Raw genomic sequence first — 17,519 nt, 5'->3', positions numbered from 1 at the left:
CCAGCACAGTGTCTTGCACAGCCAGCACTCAGGAGATGCTTTGGAAAGAGTGAGTGAGTGAATTAATAGATAAATGTCCACAGCTCTATAAATATATTTTCCCAACTACTTTGTTTCCTTATCCCAACAGGATTGCAAATGAGATCAAGGACCAGTCTCTCCTTTCCTCTGGCCCCCATTATGGTCTGGAGCAAACCAATAACACAAGCAGGTGCTCAATAAATGCTTTGGTTGACTAAGGACACTCCCCTCTCAGCTGCTGTGGCAGATCCCAGACAGTATCCTAGAAATGGCTGGATCCGGGACAGATACAAGGTCCACAGCCTCCCATAAGCGATTTGTTCTTCCAGCTCCATGTCAAGTACACAGAGAGGTTGAGAAACTTGCCTGGAAGTCACACAGCAATTGGTGGCAGGGTTGCTGTCTCACCTGGCCTCTACTCTTGTATCTGTAACACTCCTAATTCTGTATAAATTCACAATGTGAGAAAATGGGAAAGGAGCAAAGTTTTTAAGTCAAATGTTTAATCATGATCCAAGGGGATGGGGGTACTTCAGGACAGGAGCAGGAAGAAAGCAAGACCCAAATGCTCTGGCTCCTGATGCTCTAATGCTCTGCAGGATCCCCGGGTAGGACAGGCAGCAAGTTCCCATCTGCCCCATTTAGAGGAGGAGACAAGGGGGTAGGAGTCTTGCCCCAGCCTTCCTCACAATGGGGAATGTCTTTCTAGGCTGCCTCAGAACATCCAGCCCTGCCTACCTGGAGAATGCAATAGAGAATGGCTGATTTGTTAGAGCCTGGGTGATTCTGGTGGGCAGGAGGAAGGGATTAGAAGAGAGCTTAGTAGAGGTGGTCTCCACCAGAAGATGGTCTCCACCAGAAGATGACTAAACCACAGTCACCAAGTCCTAAGAAAGGGCAGCCTGAGTCAGAAGCAGAGGGAACGAGAACTTAGCTAGTCAGTTTCTACTATGGCCCCATCTGGAGTCAGCTGGATATGTGGGGTGCAGTCAGGGTCGCCATGTTGTTTACCGCACAGGACTCCTTCTGGATGATGCTCTTTCCTTAGCCCTTGCAGGCTGCAGGTCAACTGGGTGTGGTTGAGGGGAAAGGGGCCCAAGGGAAGTCCAGCTACCAGAGGCTCAGGAGCAGAATCAAGGAAAGTGTACAGGAGAAAAGAGACGGCACCCACGGCTGTGGCCTCAGAGCAGGGTTTTTGTTCTGTAGAAGAAATGGAATGGAGTCAGCTCCACCCCCTTCACCACCTTGGCCTCAGTCAAGGCCTTGTCTCCCTCCCCTGAGGTATCCATTAGAGGTCTATAGTATTCATGAGGTCACCCCCTCTGTCCCCTTCTCTGGGTTTCTCCCAGCTAGTCCAGTAAAGGTTAAGAGGTGTGTAATAGAGGAGGCCCTACCTGGTGTTCCATCACGGAAAAGGTAGAGTCCGCCCAGTCCTGGGAGAAGAGTTGGCTGTGAAAACGCATCTTAGCTGCAATGGCCTCCACTGAGGAGAGGAGAGAAGGTAGAATGGAAGCAGGCAGATGGCAGAGATTTCTCAGGCTCCCACGGAAGGTAAGGGAATGTCTCAGGGACCCTGACATATAGCAGGGCAGGTGGGAGTGGGCTATTGTCTCATTCTGCTTGCTTGTTCCTTGAGTTGGAGAGTGTCCCTGGGGCCAAGACAGGTAGAACAGGCAGCCTGGGGGGGTCATTCAGGGAGTGGGAGAAGGAAGAAAGGCCCAGACTTCGGGGGATGTAAACCTATGCTGAGGAGGGGGCAGGAGATGTCTGCAGGAGATGGATGGAACCAGGATGGACCACAGAGCTGACCCTTTTCCTCTCCTGGGATCCAGCTGACAGAACCATGGGGGCTGGGAGCAGGTGGAACGTACTCACTGAGGCAGGGATTGTGGGAGAAGGACTCTTCCAGCTGCTCACACTCGTCCTGCAGGTTGCCGCTGCCTCGGCAGGTGCAGCTTAAGGCAATACTGGTGTTGACACTGCTGACAAAATTGGGAGTCATGGCAGTCCCTGTGGGGTGAAGAGAGGATTGTCAGGGCCTCGGCCAACCCAAACTTCAGTCCCCACTCTCTGACACCTGTCTCAGGAGTGCTCCATCTCCAGAGCATTCTCCATGGCCCCCAGCCTCACCAATCAGCCCCACGTATGCTCGCAGACATCTGGAATGTTCTGTTGCACAGGTCCCTAGGATGTCCAGAGGATGGCAGTGGGTCTGAAAATCGACCAGGCGAGATCTGGAAGAAGGGAAATTTTAAGAGTCCTCATTGAGGGTCTGGCCTGCAGCCTTCCCCCTTGTTACCCCTTTAGCGGACATACCCATCTTCATGCCAAATCCTCGTCTGGTTTCAGGCCTGGCCCAGGGCTTCCCCCTCAGTGAAGCCTGTTCCTGTCACGATTAAATGCACTGTCGCCCCATCCCTCAAAGCAGACCACTTTGAATTTGGGCTCCATAATACCTAGCTATGAGATTTCAGGCAGCTTCTTTAACCTTAGTTTTCTCAACTGTGAATAGAAATGAAAACAGTACTGGGAGCCTGGGTGGCTCAGTTGATTGAGCGTCTGACTCTTGATTTCGGCTCAGGTCATGATCTCAGGGTCATGGGATCGAGCCCTGCGTTGGGCTCAGCACAGAGTCTCCTCTTCCCTCTCCCTCTGCTCCTCCCCCTGTTCTTTCTCTCTCTCTGTGTGTCTCAAATAACTAAGTAAAATCCTTAAAAAAAAAAAAAAAAGAAAGGAAGAAATGAAAACCATAGTTCCAAGTGGGTTTTTGTGAGGATGAAATAAGAGATTGCATATACAGCATTTAGCATAGTGGTTGGTATATGCGAAGTGTTCATTATATGTCAGATACTGTTATTCTTCACACTGATCCTATAATAGGTAAAGCTGGTTATCTTCAGGTGATAGAATTACAAGTATGTTTTTCTGTACATACTTCTGCAGTTTTCCTTACATTTTGCCTTTTGTTAGATGGGTGGTTTACTTCTCTGTCACCTGCCCCCCAAATGCAAATTCCTCGAAGGGAAGGACAGTGTCTTAGTCATCTAGCCCGGCACTTGCTACGTAACAGTAGCAACTACGAGCACAAGGGGCAGTGTAGCCAAGCGGTTAGGCCAGACTTCATTCCAAACCTCATTACGTAACCCGACTTATTACCTGGATGAACCTCAACAAGCTATTTAAACTTTCTCTGCTGTGGTTTCTTCTTTGTAAAGTGAAGATGATAAAAAACGACAATACCATCTATCTTACAGGGTTCTTGTAAGGTTTACATGAGTTAATGCAGAGTATCTAAAACAGTACCTAGTCCATAGTAAGTACTCAGTAAGTGTTGGTGTACCGATGTTTGAGAGCTTTTGTGTAACACTTTAGAGAAGAAGGAAGTGGGGCTCAGAGAGGTTAGGTAACTTGCTCAAGGTTACATAGAAATAAGGGCTAGAACCAGGCTGCAAAACAAGGTTGGGGTGACTCTCATTGTCAGCAAATGCTACTTGAATGGATGATAACTTCAATTTGGTGAGTGTTTCGTCCTGAGGAGGCAGAGGAAAGCCAGATCGGAATTTCTGGAGAATATGTATCAAACATCTTACAGATCATCACATACTTTGATTTGGTATTGGCATTTGTAGCAACACGTCCTAAGTAATAATTAGATTTGTGCGCAAAAATGAACAAGAGTGAGGGATGCCTGGGTGGCTCTGTCAGTTAAGCGTCTGCCTTCGGATGGGGCCATGATCCCAGGATCCTGGGATCGAGTCCCGCATCAGGCACCTTGCTCGGCGGGGAGCCTGCTTCTCCCTCTGCCTGCCGCTACCACTGCTTGTGCTCTCTCTCTGTCTCTCTGACAAATAAATAAATAAAATCTTTAAAAAAATGAACAAGAGTGATATTTATTGTAGCATTATTTATAGCAATAAAGAAAGCAACCTAAATATCCAACAATAGAGGAAGGATTAAATAAAGTATGGGGCATCCATAAAACGGAATACAACGTAGGCATTTAAAAATCAAGTTGTGGAAGGACAGTAAAAGACAAAATAAGCACCACCATTTACTGAGCACTTACTCTGCACCAGTAAGCTAAGCATCTACATAAATTATGCAATTTAACTCTCACCAGAATCCCATGAGATCTGTATTATTATCCCACTTTTTACAGAGGACTAAGAGGAACGTTAGGTTAAGTGATGCAGTTTTAGGTTAAAGTGATGGGCTCAAAGTCACACAGCCCCAGGCTTTAAATTCACATCTGTCTGACTTCGGAGCCGGTGGTCACCACTATCCCATACTGCCTCCCCAGAAGAACGCCCATGAGATATACACATAAGTGGGGGGGGGGGGGGGGAAGGAAGGTAAAAATATATTTCTAGAATATCGTTTGGTTTATCTGTATACAGAAAAGACTGGAAGGAAACCCTCCCCAAAGGATGTGGATTATCTTCAGGTGAGGGATTCTGAGTGCTATTTTATACGTTTTTATATTTTCTGAAGTTTTTACACAAAGTCTTTACACAAAGTTTTTTTGAGAAAAGGGTTTCAGAAAATACTGAAGGGAGCTACGGGGTGAAGTCATTCCACGGTCCCTGGGCGGCAAACCCGGCCCCGCACAGGAAGGCGGCCATCGGAGAAGGAGCGTCGTGCGCGGCGCCCTCGCCCACCCTGCCCGCCCACACCCGGCACCTGCACCTGCACCTGCACAGCGGGTGGGAGACGCAGACGCGCCGCAGCTCCAGGCAGTTGGGGGCCTCGGACGGCAGCGCGCAGCTGGGGGCGATGGTGTTGCGCCTGCGTTGCCCGCAGCCCTGGTCGGCGGGTGCGCACGGGCACAGCAGCAGTCCCTGAGCGTGGGGCTCCGACGCCTTCTCAAAGAAGGCACGGAGCTGCCGGAGGCAGGTGGGGCGTTGGCAGCGGGACCCCGAGCACGCCTCCACATAGGCCTTGCGCAGCCGGTCACACTTGTCATTAAGAGTGCACAGCATGGCGAACTTGAGGCAGAGGTCTGAGTCTGGGGGGGAGAAGGGCACCAAGTCACCAGTCGTCTCTGCAAACGGGCAGCCCAGTTTTGCTAGGAACCCCTGCAACCCTCCGATTTAACATGGACGGTGGTGGGGATAGGAGGAAAGTGACGACTACCCTGAATACCGCCACTGCTAATCCGTGGCTTTCCCACTACCCATAAATTGTATCTGTTATTTGTGAGCTTCCCTCATCCTACTCCTCAGCTTGCCTAGGTGTAAAACAAAACAAAACAACAACAACAAAATAATAATAATAATAAATAAAAGAAACAGAAGCTATCTATCATCTGTCTATCGCGCTCATTTACCTAGAATTGAAGCGGCCAGAAATCTCAACTGAAACGCCTTCTTCCTCAGTTGTATGCAGTGAGTGAAATTTCATGGTAGAAATCATTAGCTAGAGGCCCCCTAACATGCTAAAGCACTTTCTGAACCATCAGAAACAGATGCAACCGAATTCTACTTAGAATATTTGTTATGTTTTGCATCTATTCTGCCCAGTTTTAATAACACCTGTTTTTAATGACTGATGTATGCATAAAAGCTCCCCATACTCCGAGTCTTGGGAAATTATGGTGCTATTACTATTAACAGAATATTCTAGCAGTCAGAACAATGGAGTGACTGGAACAGGTTATTCCCAGATTCCTTGTAACTAAGAGTTTATGTATAAATCTTTATGCTTTTCTCTGAAAATTCTATTTCCAATATATAGGACTGATTGTACAACAAAGCTCACGTCTTTCTCAAAAAGCAAGTGCATGTGTGTGTGCTCCTTCCCAATTAACACAATAGCCCCACTGTCCTGAAAAACATGCATTTTATTTATTTATTTATTTGTGTGTGTGTGTGTGTGTGTGTGTGCAAAATGGTGATTTTATTAAAGCATGGGGACAGGACCCATGGACAGAAAGAGCTGCCAAAACATGCATTTTAATCCTTGCCAGACAGATGGCTCCCACCCTGAGTCACCCCTGAGGAGTCACATTCTCTCTCACCATTTTCCCGGTCCAACACCTCGCCCATCCCATTAGAATGGTTTGAAAACAAGCAATTTCCTAGTCTTCAGGGACAAAAAGCTACTTTCCTGGCTGCCTCAAATAAGGGTAAATACTTCATTTCAGCATATTTTTTCTGGGACTGCTGCCACTTCATCAGACCCTTTGTAGAGACCCATCTTTTGGAACCCTAATGGGCTCTCTTCAAATGCCTCCCTAATACCTAGTGCTCTTTGTTGACTCATAAGACCACACCATGCCCACAGCTCAGACTCTCACCCTGACACAATGCTTCTTTAGTTACCTGGCAGACTAGAACTCTCCCCCAACATGCCCTCTGGTTTGTGTTCCCCACCAGCCACTCTTCCTTCAGGGTCCAGGCCCACCCCTCATGCCCCAGCCTCAGCTTGCCCTCCACACCTGGTTTGAGCATGTTCAGTTTGCTGAGATTCATTTTCCAGGGTTTTCTGGTCACTGTGTCTTCATAGGGGGAGACATCCAGTTCAAAGTCACCTAGAGACAAGGTGACAAGAATCCTGAGGACTGGGTTGGGGGGTGGGAGCAGGAGGGGCTGAGGCTGCTGGGTCAGCCCTCAAAGCCCTGTGGAAAAAAGGAAAAGGCACAGTCTCTACCTAACTAGCTGCAAGCAGTTAGAGGTGAGAAAAAAAGCAAGGCCATAAAGGTATAGGCTGGGCTCAATGAATACCATGAATTTAATGATAAAAATAATAAAGCTACTATTTGTTGAGTACACTGTGCGCTGGGCACCATGGCATCAGTAAAAAAGAAGAAAAAATTCAATGTCAGTCCTCCTAGAAGCCTTTGGGTAGGTAAGAAGAAACAGGCTGAGAGAGGTTAAGTCACTTGCTCAGGCTCACAGAGGCTAAAAAGTGGAGCTGGGACTTGAAACCTGGACTATCTGATTCCAGAGTTTCCACTCCTAACCACTAGACATATGGCCTGTGGGTACATAAGCAGGCAAGGGGACTCTGTCTTGTTGTCTCTTACTGTTAAGGAAGGGGCAGTAGTAGACTCTGTTCTAGACCTGACCACCTAGCTATGGAGACGCATCGCATGCTGAGGACGTGGCTTTGAGTCCGGGTCCCAAACTGAACCAGACTGAGAAAAGCAGAGAACTCTGGAAGAGACGATGATCTCAAAGGTAACATACTTTTCCCAGTCACCTGCAGGGTGCTGTGGGCTCCTTAAAGAGACATAATAGGTCTTATAAAGTCACTGCATAGCTCATACACATGGTAGGTACTCAATAAATGTTGGGTAATAAATCTTGTTGGAAGAGAGAGGTGAGAGAATGCAAGGTGTCACTCAATATGCCTTTGAGAATACATCTTCAGGAGGGAAGAAATATGGATGATGTCAAGCAGATAAGAAAGGATGGTCTGGATATTTGGGAAGACCTGAAAGACTTTTCTCAAGGGAAAAGTTGGGAAGGCAAGAGGATCCAGGGAGAAGTCTCTGGGGAAGCTCTCAAAGAGAATTGATTAGGACGAGTGGAAAACAAGGAACAAAAAGTGTGGTAAATTGTATTACTGTTTCCAGTTATATGCTAGCTACCCACCCTGTGGGAGAATTATACACCACCGCCCCCCATCCCCCCTTGCCATGTGACTTTCAGGCCCCCTATGAAAGGAGTATACTTCCACACCCTACTGTAAGGATGACCCATGTGACTTGCTCTGGCCTGTGGACTGTAAGCTAAACTGACATAAATCACATCTGAGCAGAAGCTTTACGAACCATCACATTATCCTGCTGCTGTTCTTTTCCCTCTACCAGCCTGGGTCCTAGAAAGAAGAAGACAGGTAGAGCAAAGACAAAGCTAACTCAAGGAACCCCACAGCAGATGTGTAACGAGCAAAAATGAAAATTTTGTTGTGGAAGGCCAGATATGTGGGGGTTGGTTGGTTTTTACTGCAGCATAACCTAGCAAATTCTTATTAAAAATGTAACTGGTATCTAGAAATGATTGCGGCAATAACAGCAAAGAATCTAAAATGTGTGGTTTTGGCTTTGGGACTGGGCAGTGAGTGGATGGTGAATAAGCTGTTCCTGGGATATGAAAAATAGCAGTCCTCAATATGCAGTGGCAACGCATTTGGTAAAATTGTTGCCTGCAATAACTTGGAAGAAAGATGTACTGAATGACATTGCGCTTTAAGGGAAAGAAGCTGAGAAGCAGAAGGTTCTAGTATGTCTTGATCGCTATTGGCTGCATTTTGCAAGGTACTACAAGAAAGACAAAAGATCAGAGAAATGGCCAGTTTGCAAATAGGAAGGAAAAAGAAAAGAAACAATCCAGAAATTTGAGGATTTGTAGGATTAAGATATGCAACTGTTTTTCATATTCAAATAGTAAAAGATAAAATTGAAAGATGCTTTGTGTAATAAGGTCGATTACAACTCAGCCTTAGGGCAAAGACCAATTCAATGATATGGCTATCATGCCCTTTGTGGAGATCTCTCATTGATTAAGATGGTATCAATAAATCCTGCCAGTTAGACAAATATGCTCAGAGACAAAAGACTAGGGTAGTGACTCTCCCACAGAAGCCTGGTAAGAGCAAGATACTTCTAATTAGGTCTAGATAGAGACACATATCTTGAAAAGAATTATTGGGAAGGCTACTGGCACATGGGGTGACAGGAACCAAAGATATAAAAAGCAATTAAGTTTTGAGAGAGTTGTACTGCTAAGAGCCACCAGCCTGGATTCAAATAGACTCTACTGGAGTCTGAAAATGTTCCCAACATTCCTCAGGTAGCAAGCAAGCTGAGAATGCTGTTCACTCCTCAAGGAGGTGGGAGTCTCCAATATCCTTCTCAGACATGGCCAAAGAAAATAATGGGAAAGGAAGGACCTGCCAGGGGTAGGGGGGCTGGGCCAAGAGCCCTGGTAAACAACAGATAAAGCAACTCTCCTAAGGAGCAAAAGCAGAGCCTTATTAAAGAGCAGTGCCGGGACGCCTGGGTGGCTCAGTCGGTTAAGTGTCTGCCTTCGGCTCAGGTCATTATCCCAGGGTCCTGGGATCGAGTCCCCCATCAGGCTCCTTGCTCAGCGGGGAGCCTGCTTCTCCCTTTGCCTGCAGCTTCCCTAGCTTGTGCGCTCGCTGTCTCTCTCTCTCTGACAAATAAATAAACAAAACCTTAAAGAGCAGTGCCCACTACCAAGGGAAGATGGCCCTTACAATGTTTATGTAGTAGGACATCAGAACAACTGAGCAACGTCTGCTGTGTGCCTCCCATTCCTCCCCTTCCTGAGAGTGTTGTGTTCTCCTGTCCCTGTTCCAGTGTTGTATACAGAATATATATTGGAGGCAGATGACCTGTCCTTTTTGTCCATAGGTAGATAGATCAAGAAGAGTCATATCCAGACCTGACAGAAATTATCACAAGATCCTAGACTGGGAAACTGATGTACTGCTTGGATAGAATGCTTAGGGTATCTTCCTTAGAAAGTGGGTTGATAGGCACCTGACTGGCTCAGGGAGAAGAGCATGCAACTCTCTTGATCTTGGGGTTGTGAGTTTGAGCCCCACGTTGGGTGTAGAGATTACTTAAAAATAAAAAATCTGAAAGAAAGAAAAGAAAAGAAGGAAGGGGGTTGATATATTTTGCTTGTGGAAGAGAGAGAAATGAGTATTTTAACCAAATAGTGGACTATGGGAGCTTGTATATTATCTCTGACTATTTTTGCCCTCCCTGTAAGATTATATATCCTCACTTATTGCCATGTGATTTTCAGGGTCTCTTGTGGGAGGAGTATACTTCCCCCTCACCAGGGATGTCAGGCTTGGTCATGGGATCTGCTTTGTTCATGGAATGTGAGCATAAGAATTTCATGTAACATCTGTGTAGAAGCTTTTAAAGGCATCACATACTTCTGTCATTGCTTATTTCCCTCTGCCATGAGAAAAGAACTTCCCAGATGGAGGCGGTACCTTCAGCCTGGATTCAAAAATGAAGAGGACACATGACACAGCTAACACAGAATATGAGCAAGAACTAAACCTTTGTTTTACAAGTCACTGTTTTGTTATTGCAGCATAGTCCAGTAAAAGCTGGCTAATACAGAAAGGTAGACACCTTTCTGGAAAGAGTAAGAGGAAGCTCTTCTCTCTTTGGCTATTCCAGTGTCTTCCCTCTTACTACCTTCTGTCTGGTTAATGAGTATCCTTTCTGTTAAAGGCAGGACCAGGACGCTGCCTCCCAGTCTCTCTGACCTTATGGATTACATTGTATTTGGAATCTGTGAATGGGTTAAGATCATTTCCTTCCACATCCTGTCCATACCCTTCTGTTCCAGGAGCTGCCCAGGTTGGGCCTCGGCCTGGGTCAGAGTTCTGCCAAGAGGCAGTTACATGTGACCAGGTAAGAAAGGGGGAAGTAGGGAGAAGAGAGGGCAGTGTTGTGGGTGCCCAGAAAGATATTGCCAAGTCTTCCCTCTACATCTTACTGACGTCAAATGCAGAGCTTCATTACCATCCTAGTCAGAATCTACCCATCCGGCCTATATTCTGCAGGATTAAACAACAACCCACAAGAGCCATCTTCCTTAGCTGAGTCCACTCTATGATGGGGGCCTCACCAAGGCTGCGGGCAAGGTGAACGGTCCAATAGATGTCCAGGCAGGCAACTTGGTTCTTCATGCGGCGGTGGCATGTACAGCTCATCAGAGAGCTATTCCTGAGGTGCTGTGCTGCCTCCCTGCACTCCTCAGGGACCAAAAGCTCCTGTGAAGGTGATGGGGTGCTTACACTAGAGGTGCAGGAATTCAGGTGGTGGTAGGCAGCATTGCAAATAGGATCGACCTGGCACTTCCTCCTGGCCTGGATACAGCTGTTCACCAGCCGGCCCTCGGTGGGGAGGGGGTCTGTTGTGGAGGAAGAGAGACCAGGTGAGGCTCACATGAGGTCAGAGTAGCTGCCTGGGAGTAACAAGTTGTAAGGTAGAGTAGGGGGGATTCAAGACCAAACCTTGGGCAGGAAAGTCTTGGGGTGGCACAAAGGCCTTTAGGAATAAGCGGGGAGAAAAGCCCCGCAGGAGTAAAGAATCTGTAGCTGTCACAATTTGGACAGAACAGATCAGGTCCAAGAAGAGGTAGGTTTGAAGAGAGGCTTCTCAGCCTCCTGGGAGAAGGGGGACTGTTGTTTGAAGCTGAGCCTCATGACCCTGCCAGGCACAGAGAAGAGGGCCCTTGGCAGGGCAATGCATGGGCAGGGCTAGTATCATAACCAGAGAGTTGACAGGGTGCATGGTAGTGCTAAATGACACTTAACAACAACTCTGAAGCTTCCATTAAAAGTCACTTAAAAATACCTTCCAGGGGGAAAGGGTCAGTGTTGGAGTTGGGGAGCTTTTGCTGATTCTGTCACTCAAGAATACTAAGGTTGGTTATAAGTCAGCCCTTGTGGAAGACCCTACAACCTAGAACTTAGCATCCCTATCAAAGGATACCAGAATGCCATCATGTCATCAGTTTTGCAAGGCAAAACTTCTAGGAATCATTTTTAATTCTTCTCTTTCCTGTTTAATCCAACAAGTCCTGTCAACTCCACAATATATCAGGAAACTGTCCACTTCTCTCATCTATCACCACCTCCTTAGCTCAAACCACCATCAACTCCTGTCAGAACTACTTCCAAGACTTTTTATTGGTCTCCCTGATTCCATCTTCCAAATTCATTCTCCCATACCATTCAGCCATCTTTCTGTTTTGTTTTGTTTTCCAGCTTTATTGAGATAAAATTGACATACAACATTGTGTAAGTTTTAGGTATGCAATGTGATGATTTGATTCATGTATGTACTGTGAAGTGATTAACCCAATAAGATTAGTTAATACATCCTTCACCTCATGTAACTACCATTTTGTTGTTTGCAGCCACCTTTTTTAATGAAAAATTTTTAGGCTGGAAATCATTTTCATTGAGGTGAAATTCATGCAGCATAAAATTAACCAGCTTAAAGGGCATAACTAAGTGGCATTCAGTATACTCACATGTTGTTCAACCATCACATCTACCTAACTCCAATATATTCTCATTACCCCAAAAGGAAAGCCCATACCCATTAAACAGTCACTCTCCATTTCCCTCCCCCCTAGTCTCCGGCAACCACTAATCTACCTTCTGTCTCTACAGATTTACCCATTCTAGATATTTTATACAAATGGAATCATAAAATACATCATCTTTTGTATCTGGCTTCTTTCACCTAACATACTGCTTTTTGTGGTTCATCCACATGGTAGCATATATCAGTACTTCACTTTTTTACGAATGAGTAATATTTCATTGTATGGATATACCATGTTTTGTTTATCTATACACCAGCTGATGAACATTTGGGATGTTTCCATGTTTTGGTTAATGTGAATAGGGCTTCTGTGAGCATTCATGTACAAGTATTTGCTTGAATTCTGTATAATTCTTTTAGATATATATTTACGTGTGGAGTTGCTGGGTCATATGGTAATTCTGTGTTTAACTTTTTGAGGAACCACCAAATTGTTTTCCACAGTGGCTACACCATTTGTCATTCCCATTAGCATTGTACAAAGGTTCCAATTTCTCCACAGACTTGCCAACTCTTTTTATTTTCTGATTTGTATTTTTTTTTTTTTAACCAGCCATCCTTACAGGTGTGAGCTGGCATATCATTGCTGTTTCCATTAGCATTTCCCTTAAACTCATGATGTTCAGCATATTTTCATGTGCTTGTTTATCATTTGTATATCATGTTTGGTAATAATTTTTCATTGAAGCACAACACACATAAACATGCATTAATCAAAATGTACAGTACAATGAATTTCAAATTGAGTAGACTGTGTAGCCAGACCTCAGATAAAGGACCAGAACATTACCAGCTCCCAGATGCCCTCTGCCAGTCACCAACCGCTCCAAAGGAAATCAATGTCTTGATTTTCTAACATTAGAGATTAGTTTTGTTTGTTTTTCAGTCATACAATATGTGCTTTTGGTGTCTTGGTTTCTTTTGCTCAATATTATGTTTATGAAGTTCACCCACACTATTTTTTTTAAAGATTTTATTTATTTATTTATTTATTTGAGGGAGAGAGAGAGAAAGCATGTGCGTGCACAAGCAGGGGGAGTGGCAGGCAGAGGGAGAAGCAGGCTCCCCGCTGAGCAAGGGGCCCGATGTGGGGCTCAATCCCAGACCCTGGGATCATGACCTGAGCGGAAGGCAGACGCTTAACGACTGAGCCACCCAGGCGTCCCCACCCACACTATTAAGTATGGTTGTAACTGCCTTATTTCTATTTTTCTTACTGTGTATCATTCCATTATGTGAATATAACATAATTCTAATGGCAATTGGCATTACATGGGATCATCTCTTAAATATTGTAAATGAGATCATCTCATTTCTCTGCTTAAATTCTTCCAACAGCTTCCAATGCACTTAGATTCGGATCTAGTTTATGCACCCTGTTCCCTGCTCACTTATCTAACCTTACCTCCTAGCCCTCTCTTCCTCGCCCACTTCCTTCCACCCACACCAGCCTTCTTTCTGTTGCCACTGAACCAGACAAGCCTGTGTCAACCTTAGCGTTTTTGCCCTAGCCTTTCTGCTTGGAATGCTCTTCCCCCTGATCTTCACGTGGCTGGCCCCTTCTAGTAATTCACTTTTCAGCCTAAATGTCACTGCAGAAAGACCATCCCCAACAAACCAATTGAAAATAACCCCCTAGCTACTCTACCACATCATTACTCCAAAACTCTGCATAGCACTTTTCATTACTTGATTTTTTAACTTGATTTTTTATTATCTCTCCATCTAGACTTCCACATCTATCTTATCACTACTCTATTGCCAGTGCCCTAGAACAGTGCTTGTTTTTTATGAGCTCCTACTGTTTAAGAAATAACCAAATAACAGAGAAATTCTGCCACCTCTGTAATTTCCCTGAGCCCCTTCCCTCTACTTAAAATCAAAGTGCCCGGGTGCGCAGGTGGCTCAGTCAGTTAAGTGTCTGCCTTTGGCTCAGGTCAGGATCCCAGGGTCTTGGGATTGAGCCCCACATTGGGCTCCCTGCTGGGGGGAGGTAGAGCCTGCTTCTCCCTCTCCTTGTGCCCCTCCCCACTGCCTGTGCTCTCCCTTTCTCTCAAATGAATAAATAAAATCCTAAAAAAAAAAAAAAATCAAAGTGCCAAAATTAGGAGGAATCTGAGTTTAGTCAGTCCAACCTTCTCTTCCAATCAAATGATAATCAAGTAGATTGCTTATTAAAATGCAGATTTCTGACCCCATCCCAGAACTACTGAATCAGCCTCTGGTGATAATGCCTGGGAATCTGAGTTTTAGCAAGTTCACTGGAAAATATGATGCACCCTGAGAACTGGTCACATCCAATGCACAAACAAAGGCAGGATCAGTAGTATTGATTATACCTTTTGCTTCAGGCTCCAGTAAGCTTCAGCATGGCATTGTCACTCTTTTTATTTAAATTTTGGTATTTTGCTCACCATGGATTTTGGGGGGAGCACTGATTTTGATTTTTAGTATATGTGCTGCTGAAGTGAGCACTGATTTTGATTTTTTAAAAATACTGCATTGAGGAGCACCTGGCTGGCTCAGTTGGTGGAGCCCCATGTTGGATGCAGATATTACTTAAAAAAAAAAAACAACTAAAAACTCTTTTAAAAAATACTGCATTAAAATATTCTTTATCTTGACTACTGTTTCTTTGCAACCCCTTCATTCATTCACCTTAGTCCCAGTCCTGCCTTCACTTTCTGGACCTTAGTTGCCCAAATGTAAGGTGAGGGATTGGATTAAACCAGTGTTTCTCAAAGGAGAGCTAGGGAAGAGACAGGTTAGGCTCCTTTAAGGGGTGTATCAGAATTTCCAAAGGTAATGGGTGGTTCAAAAAAACATATTTGATCATTATATATGTGGAAGATGAAAAAAGCTTTTAAATTTCAAAAACAGATTTAGGGAAGGCATGAGATATTTATCTTTACCAAAAGGGAAACAGGGATTTCAGCAGTTTGAGAAATACTAAATGTTTAAGAGGTTATTTCTGGTAGGTACCCAGTAAGTGCCTAATGAAAGAAATGTAACAAGTATAAGTCTCATTGCTTAAACTGGACTAAATATTGAGTCCCAACAATTTTCAAAAGTAAACCTCTCTTATTTCATAGCTGATAGTTCACTGAATCTGAACAGTGGTGGATTTAGGAGCAATTGCAGCTAAACAAAAGAAAAGTAGGGGCAATGTTAAATTTCATCATAACAGGGGGGAACTTGCTACACTTAACTGGTTAATGAGGAAGGTGTTTAATGTTTACCCCTGATCTTGATGTGCAGCTATACTGTTAGGGTTAATGAAATTTTCTGGGCAGTCAAATCAGACAAATGATACCTTGCTGCCCTGATTTACTGATGGAGTTAATCTGGACAGACCAGCGTTTCCCTTCCATATCTGTTTTGCAGTCAAGATTGTATTTCTGCAGTACTACTTTGTGGACCGAGGTGATGGGTCCATGTGTGATCTCTGCCTCAGGATTTCCTCCACTCAGGCTCTGTGCAGGAGTCCCACAATAAGATTCCATGCACCCATCCCACTCCCAAAGGTCATGGGCATATTCCCTGGGATCATGGATCCCAGGCTACCCATCCCGGGGGAATGGCAATGGCAGACCTTGAACTATATGTTCCACAAAATACCTATTGTGTATCTATAATAGGGCAAGGCACTGTGCTGAGCCATCTTCCCCTATAGCGAGTCTTCTGCTCCAATTAAAACAATAAAAATATGTCCTGAAAGGGTAGGGGGTGGGAGTAGGTTGGTGACGAGAAATATTCCCAAATAATGATGTTAGCAAGTTTTAGCAGCAGTTTACAACCCTAATTTGTGACAAGTCGGTTTCAACAAAAACTTCTCTTTCTTCATATGTACCTAGAGTCCACTTCCCCTGTCCTTACAGGGAGTGGAAGACTTGAAGCCCATGTGGAGCAAATGGCAGTCCTGCTTCTGATTCTTCCCGCCTTCTAGAGATGCTCTCGTGGAAGTAGCCTGGCTTTTTGCAACTGTTCTGTCTGTGCAGATGCCCCTCAAAAGAGGTGCGTCTGGACCGGGTGGGGGTGGGGGGAAGAGGAGATGCTTGGGTGTCCTGGCCATGGCTAGCATTCCATCTATAATAGTTCAAAAACTGTATTAGGCATGGAAGGCATCCCCTTCCCAGCACCCTGGGCTTCCTTCCTCGGTCAGATGGACACCTGTGACCGGCGCCCCGCCTACGCTCCTCTCCCCTCCCCCGAACGCCCTGGCCAAACCGGCCTGCTTACGCACAGACAACACTCACCGGCTCCGAGCGGCAGCGGTACCAGCAGCAGGAGCAGGAGCACGGACGGCAGTGTTCGCGGGTTCGGAGGACGCGCCATGGCTCGGTCCGCACGCCGGCCGGCGCCCTCCGAGACGCTGTGCCAGCGCCGGGCGCCGCGCTCCCCCTCGCTCCTCGCGCCGAGGCTCTGCGCGCGGGGCTGTGGACCGCCGCCGCCCCCCGCCGCCTCCCGCCCTTCCTCGAGCGGCGCCGACACTCTCCCACCAGGGTCCTGGGCGCCGCCCTCCAACTCCGAAGCGCACGGACGCACCACACCGCTGCTTCTACTCTGGAGAAGGCGGCGGGGGTGGGGGCGAGCGAGGTCAGGCGCCACGGCTTCCGCGTGCAAGAGGGTGCTCTACCCGAGCCTGCCCACCTGCGGTCCGCTGCCCACTTCCCTTAGGGAGAATTCTGCCCAAGACAATTGTGGCAGCTGCCGCTGGAGAGTCGCCATCTGGGGGGTCCAAGGAATTATCAAAAAAAGCACCATTTCTCACTTGCTGGACCCCCACCCCCTCCAGGAACCACAAGTGAAATCTTGTAGCAAAAGTTGAATAAACCAGCACAGGGCAGTTTCACTTTGGTATTTATTTTTCCTCTTAGAATTTGCACATCCATGCCTCCATTTCCCCTTGAAGTAACTTCAAGGGTAAGCTAGGGCTGTTATCATTAACTCCATGATTTTGCAAAGATAGGTCCCGGACAGGTGAAATGGCTGTGCTGAGGGCAATCCTAGGGCCAGATCCCAGGACTTACGCCAGACTAGCTTCCTCCAAAATTCAGTGTCACGAGGGAGCGTGGAAGGATTAAACTCTCCTCGGATTAGGGAATTACCTGGAGGAACACAGGATCGCTGAGGAAGATGGCTAGAAAGGCCACTTAGGAGTCTCCTCATCTTTTTAGGTGATGTTTCAGAAAACAACCTACTCTACTAAGATTAAACAGTGAGGTAGAAACACAGCTGTGCCCAGAGCCCAGGATTTCTACCCACAAGGTAAGGGTATTTGTTGGGCATAGGGTTGATTCCCACGTGCTCCCAGGGTAAAAACAGAGACACAATGACTTGGAAGAACAACTAAGTGCTTAGAAAGAGATAGGATGATGAAAAAAGT

General features: G+C 46.0%; 1 protein-coding gene across 1 annotated transcript; it reads right to left on the bottom strand.

Annotated features, from left to right (window-relative positions):
• Positions 1–538: 538 nt before the first annotated feature.
• GFRA3 (GDNF family receptor alpha 3) lies at positions 539–16,536 on the bottom strand. Its single transcript, XM_032425350.1, has 8 exons — positions 16,390–16,536; positions 10,644–10,928; positions 6,458–6,550; positions 4,714–5,026; positions 2,152–2,255; positions 1,897–2,031; positions 1,416–1,504; positions 539–1,221 (listed from the first exon to the last, which is right to left on the bottom strand). The coding sequence occupies exons 1-8, from the start codon at positions 16,466–16,468 to the stop codon at positions 1,132–1,134; spliced, it is 1,188 nt and encodes a 395-aa protein (XP_032281241.1). The 5' UTR covers positions 16,469–16,536; the 3' UTR covers positions 539–1,131.
• Between the last annotated feature and the right edge of the window lie 983 nt (positions 16,537–17,519).

The sequence above is a fragment of the Phoca vitulina genome, unplaced genomic scaffold, assembly GCF_004348235.1.
Source record: "Phoca vitulina isolate PV1807 unplaced genomic scaffold, GSC_HSeal_1.0 scaffold32, whole genome shotgun sequence".
NCBI lineage: Eukaryota > Metazoa > Chordata > Mammalia > Carnivora > Phocidae > Phoca > Phoca vitulina.
The sequence above is the reverse complement of the archived record's forward strand: the minus strand, read 5'-3'. Positions and strand labels throughout refer to the sequence as shown.